General features: G+C 36.6%; 1 protein-coding gene and 1 pseudogene across 2 annotated transcripts; one reads left to right on the top strand and one right to left on the bottom strand.

Moving 5' to 3' along the window:
• Window positions 1–3,079: 3,079 nt before the first annotated feature.
• Window positions 3,080–6,960, bottom strand: LOC132283028 (heme-binding-like protein At3g10130, chloroplastic). 2 transcript variants are annotated; one of them, XM_059784895.1, is made up of 8 exons: window positions 6,688–6,960; window positions 6,480–6,569; window positions 6,245–6,315; window positions 5,184–5,288; window positions 4,969–5,073; window positions 4,085–4,220; window positions 3,488–3,597; window positions 3,080–3,354 (listed from the first exon to the last, which is right to left on the bottom strand). In XM_059784895.1, the coding sequence occupies exons 1-8, from the start codon at window positions 6,881–6,883 to the stop codon at window positions 3,280–3,282; spliced, it is 888 nt and encodes a 295-aa protein (XP_059640878.1). In that variant the 5' UTR covers window positions 6,884–6,960; the 3' UTR covers window positions 3,080–3,279. The 2 variants fall into 2 exon arrangements, with proteins under 2 accessions (XP_059640878.1, XP_059640879.1); XM_059784896.1 differs by having other exon boundaries at window positions 5,184–5,285; window positions 6,688–6,959.
• Window positions 6,961–17,888: 10,928 nt separating this feature from the next.
• LOC132287441 (small nucleolar RNA R71) lies at window positions 17,889–17,987 on the top strand (annotated as a pseudogene).
• Window positions 17,988–18,761: the final 774 nt, after the last annotated feature.

The raw sequence follows: 18,761 nt of genomic DNA, 5'->3' as shown, positions 1-18,761 counted from the left end.
ATGCTACGTGCGCTGGACAATGATATTAGCAGTATTAACTTGTTTCATCCATTTTTTCGGCAAGCATGAATGATTAGGCAATTCTCAGCTGCTACCATACAATGGGTTTGAACCAAATTTTCCTGAAAGATGTAAATTTTTTATATTCATTAATAGAGGTGTGATTATGGTTCTATTTTATCTATTTTTGTTCGCATGCTAAGCCGTTCATTTCATTCGAAAATCTGCAGCTAACTCATGTCTCACAATTTCCTGGGTAAATCAAATGAAAGATTTGAGTCTCTCTCTCTAAATCTCAATTGAAGTCACGGGGTTTACACGAATTTTCCTGAACGGATGGATTGAAAAACATGGGTTATAATTAGGGATGGCAAATGGGTGGGTTGGGTTGGGTTGGATATGAGTTGGGTTGAAGATGGACGGGTCAATCTGGGTCAAGATCCATATTCAACCCGTTCAGAAGGGTTAAAATGGACGGGTTGAAAATGGACAAGATCGACCCGTTATGACCCGTAAACTCATTAATTATTATTTATATTAATTATTAATTATTAATTATTAATTTTATTTTTTATTTTTTTAATTATTTTAACACTAAAGAAATACTTTTATTATTATTTTTTGAATGATGTGCATTGCATTTTTTTTTTTTTTAAATTATTTTAACACTAAAGAACTTCACATGCGACATTCCAGGAGTACCTCATCTTTTGAATATCATCCCAGTTCAACAACTCAACTGGAGCTTTTGACTTTGAAATTTTTTTTTTTTAGGTAAAATTTGACTTTGCAATTTCCATTTGCTCTGTTTACAAAAAGGCAAAAGTAATTAATTACAATGTTAATCATGGGTTTGGTTTACAATAACCTGTGTGAATACGCAAGGGTGGTTGAGTCATGAAAATTGAAAATTTAGATTGGTCAAAACTTGACTTGATATCAGCATAATCGAATAATATCATTAAATAAATTTTTTTTTTTTTTAAATTTAGATTGGTCAAAACTTGACTTGGTACAAAATACTTGTTACATATGTATATATATATATATGTGTGTGTATATATATATATATATATATATTTTTTTTTTTTCGGAAGGTTTTAAAATTTATTATTATTTTTTTAATTTTTAAATTTTTAAAATTATTTTAAATTTTTTAAAATTATTTTTTAACTATTTATTTTTTTTAAAAGAAATTTCTAGAGAGAAGAGATTGATGAGAGATAAATTTAGAGAGAGAGGATTGTGAGTGATAGAATTTTAAAGAGAGAAATGACTTGAGTGCAATATAAAATAGATGTGTGTTATATATTTGTTATGTGATGGGTGAAATATGGGTTGAATATGGTTATTTTATCCATCTTGACCCTCATATTAAGTGGTTAAAAATTATCCAACCCATCTTGATTCTCAATTAAATATGATTGACCTATAACCATTAAAAAGCGGGCGAATATGGACGGGTTGATGATTACTGACCCATTTTGCCACCCCTAGTTATAATGAAGCAGCCCATTGTTCATAGTATATATAATTCTGCATTAAGGGTCAATTCTCTTAGAATAATTCATTCGATTCCATGCCTGTGCATGCAAATGAATACCATTAGGCATGTGTGTATGTGCGCGCGCATGAGTGAATATATATATATATATATATATATATATATATGTAGCACCTGTCCTCACAAACTGAAGAAATGTGTGCACAAATCAGTGCCTCTAGGAGACTGTCATTGGAAAGCTTCACAAAATGTACATAATATGACTGCACTGCACGTAGCGCTTATATACCCAGGGGCCAACCAAGAGAATACTTGGGTATGCCGTAAAAACGTACATTGTGAGGACAATTGGCATGATCTCGTTTGCCACGTCAGCCATCATCCATGGTTTTCCCTCTCTTTTCCTAATCTAGAAGCTGTAGTGTTGCAAAAAGAAAGAAAATATTTTGAGGAAGATCAAAGGCCTTTCTGCTTGAGAGCTTAAGACTCCGTGGACAGAATTTCAAGACTTCAAAAGAATGAGAAGGGAATATTTTTCTGACTCGGAAGTACGGTTTGCTTTTCCATATCTAGTTCTTGAAAGCTAATACTACAAGTAGAGAACTGCTTACTACAAGAGGGAGCTTGACTTTAATATCAATATTCTGATGGACGAAAAGATACGAGATCTTGAGCTACATATACAACACATTTATTCTTCTAACAACCTTAAACAGTGTAGTAGTTCGAGAGACAAACAAACGTAAATGAAAAGAATTCGCAAATAGATGAAGGGTGTTGAGACCTTAGAGGTCTGTGGAAGGGTGAGAGCTGGAGCAAATAGCCAGACAACAAAGGACCAGGAGGCAACTGCCATCCCTTTAATCAAAGGTCCAAGCGTCATGTGTCCTTCATTGGGCTATTTGGTCACGAGTCATGACACGATCTAAGCACATCCAAAAGAATTAACTGCAGTACATGCTATAGCGAGGTTCTAATGTGTCTTGACAAACCTCTAACTCAAAGCCGCCAAACTACATACCCCCAAGGTCAAGTGAATTCTGAAGCAATACACGAGTGCCGTGAGTTACAACGGTCATGGCATGATGTGCACGCTACATATATGACATGAGGACCGCGGTTTGATACAAATTACCTAGGAGTTTGTGTCCATTCATCATCCCACAGCCTTAATTTGGATCATATCCCCAAATGTCCGAAGGACCATAATATATAGTTCTTATCATAGTCATAACTACAAAAGTCCAAAATTTACAGAGTAATCATTCAACTTCCGTGTTCATAACATCAGAATTAATGATAGTATTGTTGTGAGTAGTCCAAAATAGGAAGTGATGCTAAGGAAAGGAGGAATTTTGATCAGTGGCGTGAGTTCTCAACTTCGAAAGAAACAAACAAAGTATTGGTTGGATAGGTCTGATGGCAATGGAAATTGTAAAGTCTGGAAGCCCTGTTAGATAGCATACTTGAAGTGAACAATTTTATTTATTTATTTTCCTATAGTTTACGTACTAACAAATCCATGAAAGATTAAACATACCAAAAAAAAAAAAACTATTGAGGCGATGAAAGATGTCGGAACAATACAGTATAAATCTTCTTATCACAAAGGCTTCATATATATTATCATCGTCATTACTTGCAGGTAATTACATCATGTATTACATAATCGTACCTGACTCAGATGATATCCAGTGAGAAGTTTTTTGGCAGTAGACAGGGTATATATTTGGTATCCTACAATTGCTATATAACATTCGCGCCATGTGTGGGGGCTATTCTTGTTTCCTTTCAACTTCCAGAGAAATCTCGTTACGACGATTAAAAGGGAGTGTAAATGGTGGATTATACTGCAGCCATGTATGCAAATAAATTAAGTCATTCAAAGCAGCATTCTGTACATTAATGCATAGGGTATCCGAAGATTTTTTTTTTTTTTTTTTTGGTCTTCTAATTGATATTTTGTTTTAAAAAAAAAAATACCTGTGCAACTTCCGCTGATGCATCCTTCTTTACTTGAAATTGAGTATCATTCTTCAGAGCCTTCCGTAATGTTGATTCCTGGCGCTTCACTACTTCATCAGTGACAAAGCCTGGCCAAGTCAATTCTAACATGTCATTCTAGCCATACTGTTGGTGACTTGAATTTCAATGCACACCACAAATTAGCAAAGCAAAAAGCTTTACTCATCCAATCTAATGATATGCCTTTCAGTTATATCTTACCAAAATATGAAAAATTGTGCTGTGTGATAGCTCATAGCTATTCTCATACAATAAATTCTTTTTTTTCGAATTCTCAATCACATAATTGAAATGTATGCACACACACACATATGAATATATATAACTCATGCAGACCTTCACATGCATTGATATTACACAAATGATCCAAAATTATAAATTATTTACATTCACTGTTCTAATTTTTGGACAAACTCATCACTAATGTCAATTTTAAATGCAGAATTAAGTTTTAAATTCATCAGATGATAATAATCAAGGAAAACATCATAGACTTTCACATACCCCTCTCTAACCCTGATGTTTAAAGCTTTTTGGTTTGAGGGAAGAACAAACCTGAGAAGGCTGCAACCACAACAATTTTCCCGGGCACCTCTTTGATCCTCACAGATGGATCTTTTGGCAATGGCAAATCAGAACCATACTTAGTAGGCATGACAAAAGACATCTGCCACCCATCTTGATCTTTCAGCTGAATAAGATTAAAACTGGATAAGATCATGATGACAAAACTAAAAATATTTAAATTTGAAAAAGAAATTTGATTAAGTACACTTTAACTACCAAATTGACCTACTGCTGCCCCTTAAACTGAGTTGGCAGCTGTTTTTTATTTTTTATTATTATAGTTTGACCATATCAGATAGACAATCAAACATCAATAAATAAAATGTTGATTATCATGTCAGATCATTCAAAATGATATGAAATTACCATGAAAAAGAGGCAGCTGACAACATGATGCAAATGCAAAGCATTGGAATTTCAGAGATCTCTTTAGTGTCAGGCTGTCAGCTAAATATATGAGCCATATATTATCCAATCAACAAAATTGTGATTAAAAAATATATATATCAACGAAGTGAATGAGACAAATCCATGATTTAGATTGTAATGTTATTATTGAGCCTACATCATCTTAAACCAATTAAAAATTTGATATTCTTAACTTTGAACCTTATCTATAAGAATGGAAAGGAAATATGCAAATTATTTTTTATTTTTTTGTGAAGTTTTCAAAATTGAATAAATTCATTCTAATTTCAACCGGGCTTGCAATTTATGCCAAATCCAAGTGAAAACCATGGGTCCTCAAAGCTTTCGATCATTTAATAGGGACAGGGATGATGATTTTCTTATACACTAATAATATGGTCTAAGTCATTTCTAATAAATGAGCAATAGGTAATACTGAGTAGGTGTCCATGTAAAAGACTTACCTTCTTGGTGAACACAGGTGTTGTCATTTCCATTTTCTCCCCATCAGCTTGAATCCTGCGAGTAATAACTGGTGTTGTCATTTCCATTTTCTGCTTTGTTGTATTCTGAAAACAGTGTGTTAAGTAAATAAGCAAACAACATTACAATTAGCTACATTAGATTCAGACATGGAAATGATTTTATTCTCAAAAGCTCTATCGAACAGTTAAAGTACCTTACCAAACAGGTACTCAGCTAATACGTTGAAGGACAGCGATGCACCGTTGAAATCAAATCCATCTTTCCCAGGCATTGTTGTTTCAGCTATAAAGTAAGGCTGCTTCACAATTACAGTCCTAATTAGTTGATACATATGAACATGAGGACAACACGCTAAAGAAACTGGGGCAAAACGCCTCAAAAGCACATTTAACCAAAAAAATTAAGGGGAGAGAGTATGTGATGTCCCATATTGCCTGGAGGGAGAGGTTATTAAGACTTACATGTGTGAATCTCTCCTAACTATGTAGACGGGTTTTGAAAGGCATGAGGACGGAGATTGTGCAAAGCGGACAGTAACTACGCAAGGTGGGATAGGTCGTAACAGACGCATTTGGTCAGCACGAAAAGTGTGCAAAGCAGACAATACGTACACAGGGTGGTATGGTACTTAGTGGGACAAGTCGTGACAGAGTAGCTGTCCATTACTATAACAGGCAAGGGTTGACAACAATAAGCAACTTAAAGTTGCATCCAAAAATTATCATTCACAGAAACAAGCAACATAAAGATGCATCCAAAAATTATCAACCATCTTAAAGGGATGAACTCATTGACTTCTTCTATATTCTGTCTCTCTTTTCCATGAAAAAATCATTTATCTATTTTTTGAAACAAGGATAAAGCTTCTCCGTATGCGGAGGTAAGACTAAATACACCTGATCCTCCTCAAACTCTACAATGACTAGATTCTCGTGCATTGTGCCCTTTAACCAATAGTGTGAATTATCAATAACCCAAACAGTTAAGAGTATTATAGGAAACACACTCAGCAATTCTACAAGCACCATATCAGCATCTATGGGAAATAGTACTTAGTGCCTGTTGGATGCACTAAATTATACTAACAGAAATAATAACAACAACAACAACAACCAAGCCTTTTCCCAATTACTTGAGATTCACTACATGAATCGTTTCGCTATATTTAAGGACATAGCCCTAGTCAAGAGACTAACTGCAAAAAAAAAAAAAAAAAAAAAAAAAATTTCAAAAAAAAGGAGCACTAATTCATACCTCAACTTCTCTTATCTCATACTGATCTTTCCGGCTCAAAACCTTGAATTTCACCGTTTCAAGATCCGGAACTAAAGAAAAGCCGATAACCACAACAAATAATCGAAAAAGGTACCAAGAAATTATATATATATATATATATATATATATATATATATATACGAGTTACGAATTCATTAAAAAAAAAAAAAAAAAAAAAAAAAATCACAATAAATAATCAAAAGAGATAACATACCCGTCATCAAAGCTTCCTCTAAATTCCGACTCTCGAACCTTCTCTGTGGAAACACATATTTTGCTGTTTCAGTGGCCAAATCCATCAAGACTGCAATAAATTGAAAAACATAGATGGCCTAAATATATATCATTGAAACAGATCACAACCAAAACTAGAAGTACTGAATTGATTTTGGAATTGAATAGCAAAAGATGATGACATTTACGTCGCTGTGAGAGAGAAGAGGTTTGGGCGGCCAGAGCGAGAACGAGAGAGACTCGAGCTTCGAAACCGGACATGTTGGTTCTTCTCTGAGGAGGAAGAGTAGTAGTATTACCACTGATGTTGGAACTTTTATCAGTGGCCATCGATTTGATGTATAAATTTTGAGTGATCATTCGAGGTCCTGCGCAGAAAAGCATTTTGGTTGCTTCTTCAGCTTCTCTTTAAATTTCTGTTGCGAACCGGGTGAGAATGAGTGGTGGTTAGACTTTTCCCCAATTTTTCTATTTATGCGATCATTTACAAATTGACATCTATGAAATTTTAATTAAGTTAAAATTACTATTAAGTCCAACTTTTCTCATTAAAAATAAATAAATTAGGAAAATTTTCTTTAGGGGTACTATTCCTTCTTTTTGAATTTTTCTTTTTCTTTTTTCATTTAAGTCCCAAGTCACTAAATCTTTCACTTATACCCTTATAAAATAGAAATAAAATTTTGTAATTATAAATTTATTCAAAAATTAGTATGTGTTTAAGTTTTAGTTACTTGATAATATTTGATCATGAGTTTAAATAATAATTAATATAATTTACATTAAATTCAAAAACTTTTGTATAGAATACACCAGTTTAGCATCATCTAAAAGTTTGATTTTATATCTAAGTTGGCAAAATTATACTATCTAATTTAGTAAGGGTCTAAGTGTAGAATTTATTGATTTAGGACTTAAAAAAAAAAACACAAAAATCTCAAAAGTAGGATGTATTGGTCCTAAAGAATATTTTTTGGGGTTTGTTCGTATTTCAATATACAGTACAAACGTAGGATTTGATGGTAACTTTCTTTTTATTTATTTTACATATATTCTAACTTTAACGAGACTTGGAGGAATACTCCCGGTCGGCTAAACCACTTAAATTAAGTGGTGAAATGTCAAGCTTATCCTCACTTTTTCAACCATATTTTATTCCAAAATATTTGAAAGAAGCAAGAAGGGAAAGATGGAGTACTTGACTAGGGCTATCATTTGAAACCAATATTTGCTAGCACTTGAGGGAATTTTGAATTTGACCTAGCTTAAGAGCTTGTTTGGTTGTTTTCTTTGAGGTAAGGATTTCTAATGTCTCAAACTTTGTCTTTCATTGAGTACTCTTATTTTGACTCATTTTTAATTTTATTGATTAATGCAAGTTTGTGACTAGATTGATAATTGAATGAGGATATGTTAAAAACATGCTTATGTGTGATGAAAAAGGTGTCGTACTATACTGATAAGTACTGAAAAGTGTGCATTTAAACACTTGATCTTGAGTATATTAAGACCTTATTCTATCTTATTTTCCCGCTTTAGTCTTATTTTACGTTTTTCCCCCTTTCAGGTGCTTAAGGCTAAAACAAGCTAATTCCAATGTCTTAAAGCCTTTAGGAAGTCAAACTAAGTCTTAGCAAGGAATGGGAGCAAAAGGAGGTTGAAGATGGAAATTTCCTGTTTTATCGATCCAACTTGGATCGATCCAACAACCTGATGTGTGATCGATCACACTTAAGGTTGGATCGATCGAACTGTTCACAGAAGCTATACAAAAGCAGATCTAAAGCTCATTTCGAACCAACTCAGGCTGTGCTTGAAAGGGGATATCCTTAGGACGAGTTTTGACCTATTTGGGCTCAAAAAGTCTTGTATAAAAGAGGGATTGAACCATTTTTGTAGAGAGATTCATACTTTACATTGTAATTTTTATATTTTCATTAGTTTTTGATGCGAGTGTGCCGCCTTAACACATCAAGCTTAAGAGTGTGTGGATTTTAAGGCGAGGGCCAAGAGTTTTACATTTATAGAAGCCACATCTACCTTTCACTATAAATATAGTTAGGGCGAGTAGGGATCATCCCAATGGATTGTGAGGATCGAACAATGTCGTGGAATCGTTATTAGGGCTAGTAGGTCGAGTGATCAAACAATTGGTTGGTTGGTTGATTAGAGAGCAACTAAATTCAACTAAGTGATACCAAAGAATGCAATTAAGAGTAAGTAATAGAGAGAGAGAGAGAGATCTTGGGGTTTAGAGATCACCACCAAGCAATGCACTTCTATACCATTGACAAGTGACTAATGAGGGCAAATGGTGTGTTGCAATATTTGTGTGTGTGTGTGTGTGGTTGATTCAACAAGCAATGATGACTAGTTAAGCATATATTGTCTAAACATCATGTGAAAGGCACAATATATTTAAGCAATGAAGCATATATTGTCTAAATAACATGTGAAAGGTACAATAGATCAAAACAAGTCATTAATCCTTTAATTAAGCTCACAATCCAAATACAACACAAGGATAGAGATATATGCTACTTGCATTCAAAAGCTTAGATCATCAAACAACAAGCATAGATTGTCCTCCCATTTAACACTTCACTATAACTACACTATATCTACACTACTAGCATGAAAATAAACTAGGGGAGAGGCACAAACCATCAATGAATAAGTATGAACCATCAAGAGAATCACAAGAGTATTCCTTTAAGCACTATGTTTTGACAATATCCAAATCTATAGCATCAATACACATAGACATGCATCAATAACACAAAATCTAGAGACAAGCACATGAACATCTACTCTAGCATACATAGACATATGGATAGAATGAAATGATCAATTAGAAGCATTAAACAACATAATTCATTGAATAAATAAGATCTATATATATCAAAGTGTCAAAACATGAATTACAACACTAATCCCTCAATAATACACAAGATTACGATATAGAAAGCATGCTTGGGGCTAACTCTAGTCCCAAGAGGATGTCTAGCCACTCATGGTGATGTTGCTCCAACTCTTAAGGGCTAACTCCATCGTTGAAATCTGCTCCTTGTTGATGAAGAACTCCAATGGTGTCTCTAGCCTCCTCTTCCTCTATGCTTCCTCTCCAAGAGATGATATGAAAAATGAAATTGGCTTTTCCTTATAAAAAACAATCCTTATCCTTATATAGGTAGGTCAAAATGATGCCCAAAATGAGCTGGGGTCGTGCACACAATATTCCCTAATGATTGGATAAAGGACAACTTTTAATGAGATGAAAATTTAACCATTTCGCATTGGAGGAAGTTCGATCGATCGAACCTTGGACTTGGATCGATTGAACTTGCTGAGATCCATCGAACTTAGGCTGGATCGATCTAATTGGTTGAGCTTTTTGGGAAAAGACAAATCCGAGATATTTTGGGAGATATTTATGGGAAAATGACAAAAGTGGTTAGTGGGTGGTATAGCTGTGGATAGGATCAATTATTTGAATAAGGACAAAAGTGTTCGATCGATAGAAGGGTGGTGTTGGATCGATTGAACTTTTTGGACTTTATACTTTTGGGCCAAGGCTTGGATCTATCTTGAAGTGCTGAGATCGATCATTGTTCGATCGATCGAACCTTGAAGTTGGATCGATCGAACTTTGCTGCTTCCTACCTTTGGCTTCATTTGCTTTCTTCTTTCTCCACTTTGCTTCTTTCTTTGTTTGATCCCAGAATTGCTTCAATTAAGCTCTTATTTAGCTGAGTTAGCTTATTTTCGGGATAAGTGTTTGAAAATGGAAATAATACGAAATCAATCTAAAACGGTAAAGTAAGATAGATAAAGGTATTAGAATGCCTAAGCTTAAGGGGTTTAAATACGCACTTTTCAGCGCTCATCACACCCCCAAACTTAAATATTGCTAGTCCCTAGCAATGAACTAGAAAGTAAAGGAATGAAACGAACAACTATAGAAGTATGAATCTAGAAAACAATAAATAGATAACGCCACTTTCGTAGGGAACACGATTGCACTTAGCATATGCAACAAGCCTTTTAAACCCATAGGTTACCCCTAGTGGACGAGTGAAGTCTCGTGAGGGTTTCTAGAAATGGTACCCACAAACATTAAGCTCATTCTTTCAAAAGAGGTACCAATATTGCAAACAAGTATTGGGAGAAAACTACCTCAAGTATGCAATGTTTCAAATATTTTTGAGCAATCTCCCAAAATTTCAACATCAAGCAAGCAAATATGGTCCTCCACACATCAAGAAAATGATCATGCAAATCAAAACAACTCTAGAATTCTTTTTGAGTAGACCGGCATCAAATGTGTTGCTATCTAAGTGAACTAAAGAATTAATCATGTCCTTACCCTCAAACTAACACACAAATCTAGTACCGATCATCAAGACAAAAAGTGAACCTTTTATTAAAGCTTTATTGTTCTAGGTGCGCTTAATTTTTTCACTCGATTTTTTTTTTTTTTTTTTATTTTTATAGGATCAAAGATGGAAGCATGGTGCAATGTGTTGATCTATTAAGCTTTCTAGCGATTCATGAGGTCGAGCGTTAGGTCAATGACTCCCAAATCAGACGACTTTAGGGCATTAGGTATTTAAATACCCCTACGGACTTACAAGCTCAAATCAACTAGGCTACAAATTAAGACAACAACCATCTAATCATTTCCCACTTCTCACCTTTTGGGAAAAGTCCTCACTTTTTATTACTTTTGCTTTTTTTTTTTTTTTTTTTTTTTTAATATTCAATTATTAACCTAGAGTTTGGGCCCTCCACCTTTCGGCGCGAGAAGTTCAGTACTTGATGAGGGTAGAATCCCGGCTACTTAGTGAAAATGGATTGTTATCCACCTATATTAAGAATGAAAGCTTTCAATGCACTACTAGCTCAATTGGGATATAACCAATTCAATAATCAACAAAGCATGTACCCCACAAATGAATGCTAGTGTGCGCCGGTGCTAGTGTAGAATCCTAGAATGAATCTCAAAATAATCACAAAATCAAGATGATTTGGACTATAAGTGCAAGCAAGATATCAATCTTTCAAAAAATTTACTCCTAAATGGCATTCATAAGGTATATAAGGAGTATTGGACTCTCAAGTCAAGCAATTTTTAAATTTTAAGCAATATAGTCCTCAAAAGATCAAAATCATAGCTAGATATGGACCAATCATAGAAATATCCCTCAAATTCACAAGTCATGCTCAAAATTATTTCAAAATTTAAAGCTAACACTGCAAAGCACCATCCTCCCCAAACTTAAATTGCACAATGTCCTCAATGTGCAAGAGAATAAGGGAAAGAGTATACCAGTGCAACTAAGCAAGAATGATCGGGACTGAAGTATCCGAAGTGGGTGGCATGGCCCCCCCAAACTTGGGATGAACTGTGGTCTTGAAAATTGACACTTGGATAAACTCATCAGATAACAAAATGGGATAATTAGTGCATAGTGAACATACAAGTGTAAATGGGATAGATAGATAAAGAAATGAGAGAGGTATATGGGTGGTCCTGAAAATTGGGTAGCACTTTCTCACTGAAGTTACTGTGATGCACTTAATGGATTCAAACATACAAATATGAGAATATAATCATATGACATCCATAACAAAAACAGATATATATAAAACAGATAAAGTGCAGGTACAACTGAAATATCAAAGCCGACAGACCGGCTGTAAAAATAATAATGTACAGTGATAAAAGTAAAGTGTCAATAGGAGAGAGGGATCATGAGATAGAAAGGACTGAGAGCTCAGGAGGATGAGGTAGGATGGGCAGGTCGGGCTCCGCGGATATCTCTGGATAGATCTCAGAACATGGTCGCGACATCCGTGCAGAAGGTAGCAAAATCAGCTCTGTGGGCTGTGAGATCAGCTTGGATGGCAACAACAACATCCTCAAGCGTCTGCAGACGTACTCGAAAGTTGGGGGTCAGATCTGGAGCCTCAGGCATAGATGAATCAGAAGAAAACTCCTGAGTCTGCTCCTGCTCATGAATGGGCGACCTGGCTGGAGAGTACTGCTTTATATCATCTGCAGGGCACTCTAAGTCTATATCTATATGCTCGACAGTTGGATCGACTGGTGCGTCGTCTGCTGCGGGAGCTGCTGCTGCCGCCTCTGCCTCTACCTATGCTGCTGTTTGTGCCTCTTCCTCCTCTAACTCCACTGCAGCCACTACTGCGTGGTCCTACAGGCGAGTAATGATGGATCGGTAGCTCTTGTCCCAGTTCTTCTTCAGGAAGTGACAGGAACCTCTCTCGGGGTGCTCCCGAGGGTGAATAGGGTAGTGCTGATCTATGAGAATCTGGGTGATGAGGTGTCTAAAAGAAAGAGACTTAGCCCGTCCGGGCGTCTCCTTGCTGATGTACTCGTCATAAAGCTTCCTCATCAAGCTCCAGATGAGCGCGGGAATGGACACCCAGTGCCTGGTGTAGAAAGCGTAGAGGGCTGTCAGATAATTGCCCCTCCTCTGAATCTTGTGCCCCGCCATGTATATATTCCGATAGAGAACGGAATCGGTGAACCAAATGTCATCTGGAAGGAATGTCCGAGTGGCGAAGGTCTCGCCACTGGCATGATGACCTGTAAGAAAAACCGCCATGTCGGCGTAAGAAGGCTTGAATAGCTTCGGATAAGTGTCCTTAAGTTCCGGAGGACATCTGTGTGGGCAGCGGCAAGAGCGGGCTAGTGAGTCCATTGTGATGGTGATCGGATGGCCATCTACAGAAGTGACCAGCTCTGCTGTGGTACGCGGCGATGGTCGGAGGTTCTGGTAGAACAACCGTACTAGCCGCGGGTAGACTGGCTCTGTGACGGAGGCAAGAATAGCGGCCAGGCCCCTCTGAATAATATCATGGTAAGCGGATCGGGTCAGGACCGATCTAGAGAAAAAGGCCGTGTCGAACATTGACTCATGGTTGACCGTCATGTGCGCATATCTAGGCGCGGGCCTATCACGCTCCAGATGAGCTGGCTGAGTAGGCTGAGCTAGTATAGGTGAATGCTCAACTCCAGTATGCGGTGGAGATGGTGATGGAGTGAATGCAGGATGAGCCGCAGAGGTGGATGGTATATGGTCATCCTCAGCCTCATGAGATGGTGACTGAGGTGGGGTAGTTGGTGTTGGCTACTCCCGTGCATAAGAGGGCTCTGCTGGCTCCTCTGTCCATGGTCTAATGTGTCGGTGGGGTCCATGTTGCCTGTTGGCAACGGTCTTCCTTTTAACCATGGCCTGCAAAAAGAAAAAGAAAAACTTGCAATGGAAGTTAGTACCAGAGTAAGAAATTTTAAGCATGATATAGAAACATGTATGTCAAGTAAAATAGACAAAACAAATATAACATGAATCTATGCAAGTGGCAGGTTATTAAACATGCTAAACAATGTAAGTATGAAATGCATCTAATATGGAATATCACAGGCATTGGGCATATATGAGATAGCATGAACATAAGATATGATGAATGGAGTGTGTGTGTGTGAGATTTGTGAAGTTCAATCGATCATAAAAAGGAGTGAGATCGATCACAAAAGTTGGATCGATCGAAAATAAGTGAGATCGATCTCATAACTTCGATCGATCAGGGACATGAGTTCGATCGATCTCTCAAGATCGATCTGAGATACAATTTCGATCGATCGAACTGTGCGATGATGAAAACTCAAAGGTCACAGATCTGCGACTTTGGAAGCACGGGGCCCACACGAACGTGTTCGTGGGCCCATCAACAAATCAAATCATCCAATCCCATCACCCAATCATGGCCCATACTCCCAAATCGAATCAAATCATCAAAAATATATACACATATATACACAAATGCTTCAAGCTTCAACAATGGAGGATTTTGTCATGTATATAGCATGTATTCAACATATAAAGCATGTATGCACAAGACTGAAGCTTAAATCATGAGGGACATTCTCGGATCTTACCTCAAACGATGAGAGAAGTGGAGATGTGGAAGAGTGAACATGAATCCAAGAAAGGAGAGAGAGATTGATGCTTAGATGCTCGCCGGAAAGTTCACCGGAGGTGGGAGAGGTGATTTTGATGATGCACAGTGACGGCGACGAGAAAAGGGGGTTAGGGTTTGCAGAGAGGGTGAGATCGATCTAAGGTATTGATCTAGAAAACCCTCGATTCTATTTTTAAAAACATTCCCGACAGAGTTCGATCGATCGGACTTCAACTGAGATCGATCGAACTTTGATGAACTCTCTTCAAAGTATTTTTGGATTTTTGAAATTTGCAAAATGAAAAATTAGAAATTGGAATTAAAATTAAAAATTAGAAAATAAAGTAAAATAAAATAGAATAATATATATATATATATATATATATATATATATTTTAAAATTTATTGAATAAACAATAATAATTAAAAACTAATTAAATTAAAATATTTTTGAATTTTGAAAACTTTTTAAAAAATAAAAAAAATGAAAAAAAATGAAAAAAAAATAGAATAAAATTAAAATGAAAATATTTTTGGATTTTTGAAATTTGAAAAGTCAAAACAAGTCAAAATAATGAAATAAAGAACTGAGATCGATCGAAATAAGAGTTCGATCGATCAGACAGAGAGCAAAAATATGTAGGTTTTTGGCTCAGAAAATTGGCTAAATGTTGGAACTTGAAGATCGATCGAACTTGAAAGTTGGATCGATCGAAGAACTTCTTGATCGATCTTGGAATGTTGTGATCGTTGAGACAGAGAGGTGAAATATGCAGGTTGATGTAGGCTCAAAATTTTTCTAAGTGTTGAACCATGAGATCGATCGAACTTGGAAGTTGGATCGATCGAAGGTCTCTTGATCGATCTAAGAGTTAGTTCAAACGATGGGACAGAGAGGTGATTTGGATGCAGGCTTCTGCAGGTCGAAAATTTTTCTAAGTGTTGGATGCAGAATGGAGTTTGATTGATCGAACTCAGGTTTGAGATCGATCGAACTATGCAGAATGCTCAATAATGACATGAAAGCTTATGCAATCCTCACCAAAGTTCCTTTCAATGCATATGAACCAAAAACAAGTATCTAGACTTCGCAAGAAATGAAATTTAAGATAGAAATGGGGGAGGAATAGGGTTTTGACACCCTACGAAATGTCTTTACTAGTCTTTAACGTCTTTAGCAAGACATTGGGCTCTTTTAGCCCGGATCAAAGATCTTATAATGCATCCACTCCTTGTTGGGGTGATAGATGATTTGAATTCTACCCAACAAATGGTTCTTTGAAGAACTTGTTGGATTAAGCTCAAAAGAAACTTTTGGTCCCTTGTCTATGCAATCACAACCTTTGGGCTTCCATGCCCTTTCAAAGCAAGAATTTGAAACAAGACTTTTAAAATGCAAGGTTGAAGATGATCCTTTGGAAGTTTTGGTCTTACACAAAAGTTCATTTTCTTGACATTGAAGATCATGACATTTATCTATAATATTAACCTCTCCTTCATATTTGTCAAATGAATTGGGTATGGGATTAAAAATATTCAACTTCACCTTCATGTGACCAAATGAGATCTTTGTTATCCTCGTCCTACAATTGATGTTGGCATTAGCGGTTGCCAAGAAGGGACGGCCAAGGATAACGGGAATTTGGCTCTTAGGATTGGGGACCGGTTCCGTGTCTATGACAATAAAATCAATGGGAAAGAAGAATTTGTCAATCTTTATCAAAACATCCTCAATTATACCCCTAGGCTTCTTAATGGATCGGTCGGAAGTTGCAAAACTACCGACGTCGGTTTCAATTCACTTAGGCCCAATTTGACATAAACCGAGTATGGAAGAAGGTTAACACTTGCTCCTAAGTCAAGAAGCGCCCGATTAATGATATGATCACCAATAATGCATGATGTAGTGGGTGAACCGGGGTCCTTAAACTTTAGAAGAGTGTTATGTTGCAAAATTGAGCTTACTTGCTCGGTCAAAACCACTTTTCTTGGTGCTTGGCTCTTGTTCTTCCGCTTTTGGTTGCACAAGTCTTTTAAGAATTTGGCATAAGCTGGAATTTGCTTGATTGCATCCAATAGTAGAAGATTAACTTTCACTTGCCTAAACATTTCCATAATTTCATTGGTTTTTGCCTTTTGCTTGTCTTTTGAAATGGACCCTTTTAAGGCATCCGGAAATGGAACCTTTGGTTCAAACACTTTTTCAGAGTTTTCTTTTGAACTCTCTTCAACACAAGAAGTTTTTAAATCATTTTGTTTCAAATCATTTTTCAGCAAAACCTTTTCAACATCATTTTTCAAAATTTCTTTTTCAAACACATTTTTCAAAACTTTCTCATTCACAAGATCATGTACATGGAATGAAGGAGGAATGTGATGTGAAACAGGACGGGTGACAATTTGAGGTTGCACCGGTTCACTCTCTTCATTGGACATTCCAACTTGATTGTCCACAATCCTACCACTCCGCAAGGTAGTCACCGTATTAACATGTTTAATGGTGTGGCCTTCCGATGAGGAATGGGTTTCCACGACACATTGTTGCTTAGGTGGGGCATTAATAGGCATCTTTCCTTTCTCTCTTGCATTGAGAGTGCTTACTATTTGCCCTATTTAGGTTTCTAGCTTTGCAATAGATTGAGAGTGAGAATGAAGCAATTGAGTGTTAGTCTCTAAAGTGCCCAAAGCATTCAAAACTTTTTCTTCAAAGGCGGGACTTCTAGTATTACCTTGGGAATAAGATTGGTTGGGAAAATAAGAATTAGCAAATTGATTCCCTTGTGATTGATAAGGTCTATAACCTTGGGATCCTTAGTTTTGAAGTGGAGGTGGAATGTACTTCCCTTGAAAACCTCCTTGGGAAGGGTTTGAGCCCTCTCCTTGGTTTTTCCAAGAGAAATTCGGATGATTTCTCCAACTTGGATTATGGTGAGTACCATAAGGATTGTTCCCTTGGTTCACAAAAGCTGCATTGACTTGTTCATTAGGTTTATTTTGCACTTGCCCGTGAGGACAATGAGAAGTAGAATGAAGAACACTAGAACAAGTCATACATGTTTCATTTGATGCACGATGAGAATGGTTAGGGAAGGAAGATACTTGGTTCGCCGAGTTTTGGTTAATCAAAAATTGATCAAACCTTTGAGATAAAGACTTCATTTCGGCGGCTATTTCATTTGAATGGTCGATTTGATGTAAGCCAACACTCTTCCTACCTTATGAATTTATACCATTCTTGGATGATAGTGTTCTATACAAAGAATTTTCACTCATGCTCTCATAAAGACGCCACACGTCATCCTCATGCCTATTAATGTATGAGCCACCCATGGAAACATCAACCATGCCCTTATAGTTGTCCGATAAGCTCTCAAAGAAATATTGAACTAATTTCCATTTGGGCATGTCATGATGTGGACACTTCCTAAGCAATTCATTGAAGCGTTCCTATGCCTCATGAAACGTTTCTCCATCCCCATGTGAAAATTCTCGAATTGAGGTTCTCATGGCATTGGTCTTAGAAACCGGATAGTACTTCTTCAAGAATTTTTGTTACATTTCTGCCCAAAAAGTGATTGAAAAAGGCCTAAGATTGTTAAACCAATACTTTGCCTTATCTTTTAAGGTGAATGGAAAAAGTTTGAGTCTTAAAACCTCTTCCGGCATGTCCGTATATTTTACGGTGGAACATACTTCAAGAAACTCATCCAAATGCTTGTAAGGTTCTTCACTTGGAAGTCCATGATAGTTAGGAAGCATTTGAATGGTTTGTGGCTTAATTTCATAATGATGTGCTCTAAATGGAGGAAATTGGATGCATGTAGGTGCATTATACTCTTGAGGCACATAATGGTCTCTTAAAGCAAGAGGTGGATTAGCTACTTAAGGTGCAACATGAACACCTTGGTTTTGAATTCCTTGATTGATGATGGGAGGTTGTGGAGCATACATTGGCCTTGGCATTCCATATGGAACTTAGCCTTGTTGTTGCAGTGGTTGGTGAATGAATGGCTTAGGCATGTTTAATGGCACTTGTATGTTTTCATTGTGCACATTGGGATGAAGGATACCTTGTTGGTTTATGTGACCAAGGTCCTCAACATGATTATCATTATGGTCATCCATTGATAGATTGGCTCTATTTGAACTTCCTCTACCCCTAGGATTTCTAACGATAGATTCAAGATACAAATCAAAAGGGAGAAGAGTTGGTCTCAATGAACGACGTCCATGCATGCACAATGCAAAACACAATAAGCACAAAGAATGACAAACA

This window comes from Cornus florida, unplaced genomic scaffold, assembly GCF_030987335.1.
Source record: "Cornus florida cultivar Cherokee Brave unplaced genomic scaffold, ASM3098733v1 CherokeeBrave_3.0.0_Hap2_Chr11, whole genome shotgun sequence".
NCBI lineage: Eukaryota > Viridiplantae > Streptophyta > Magnoliopsida > Cornales > Cornaceae > Cornus > Cornus florida.
This window is presented reverse-complemented; position numbering and strand designations above follow the sequence as displayed.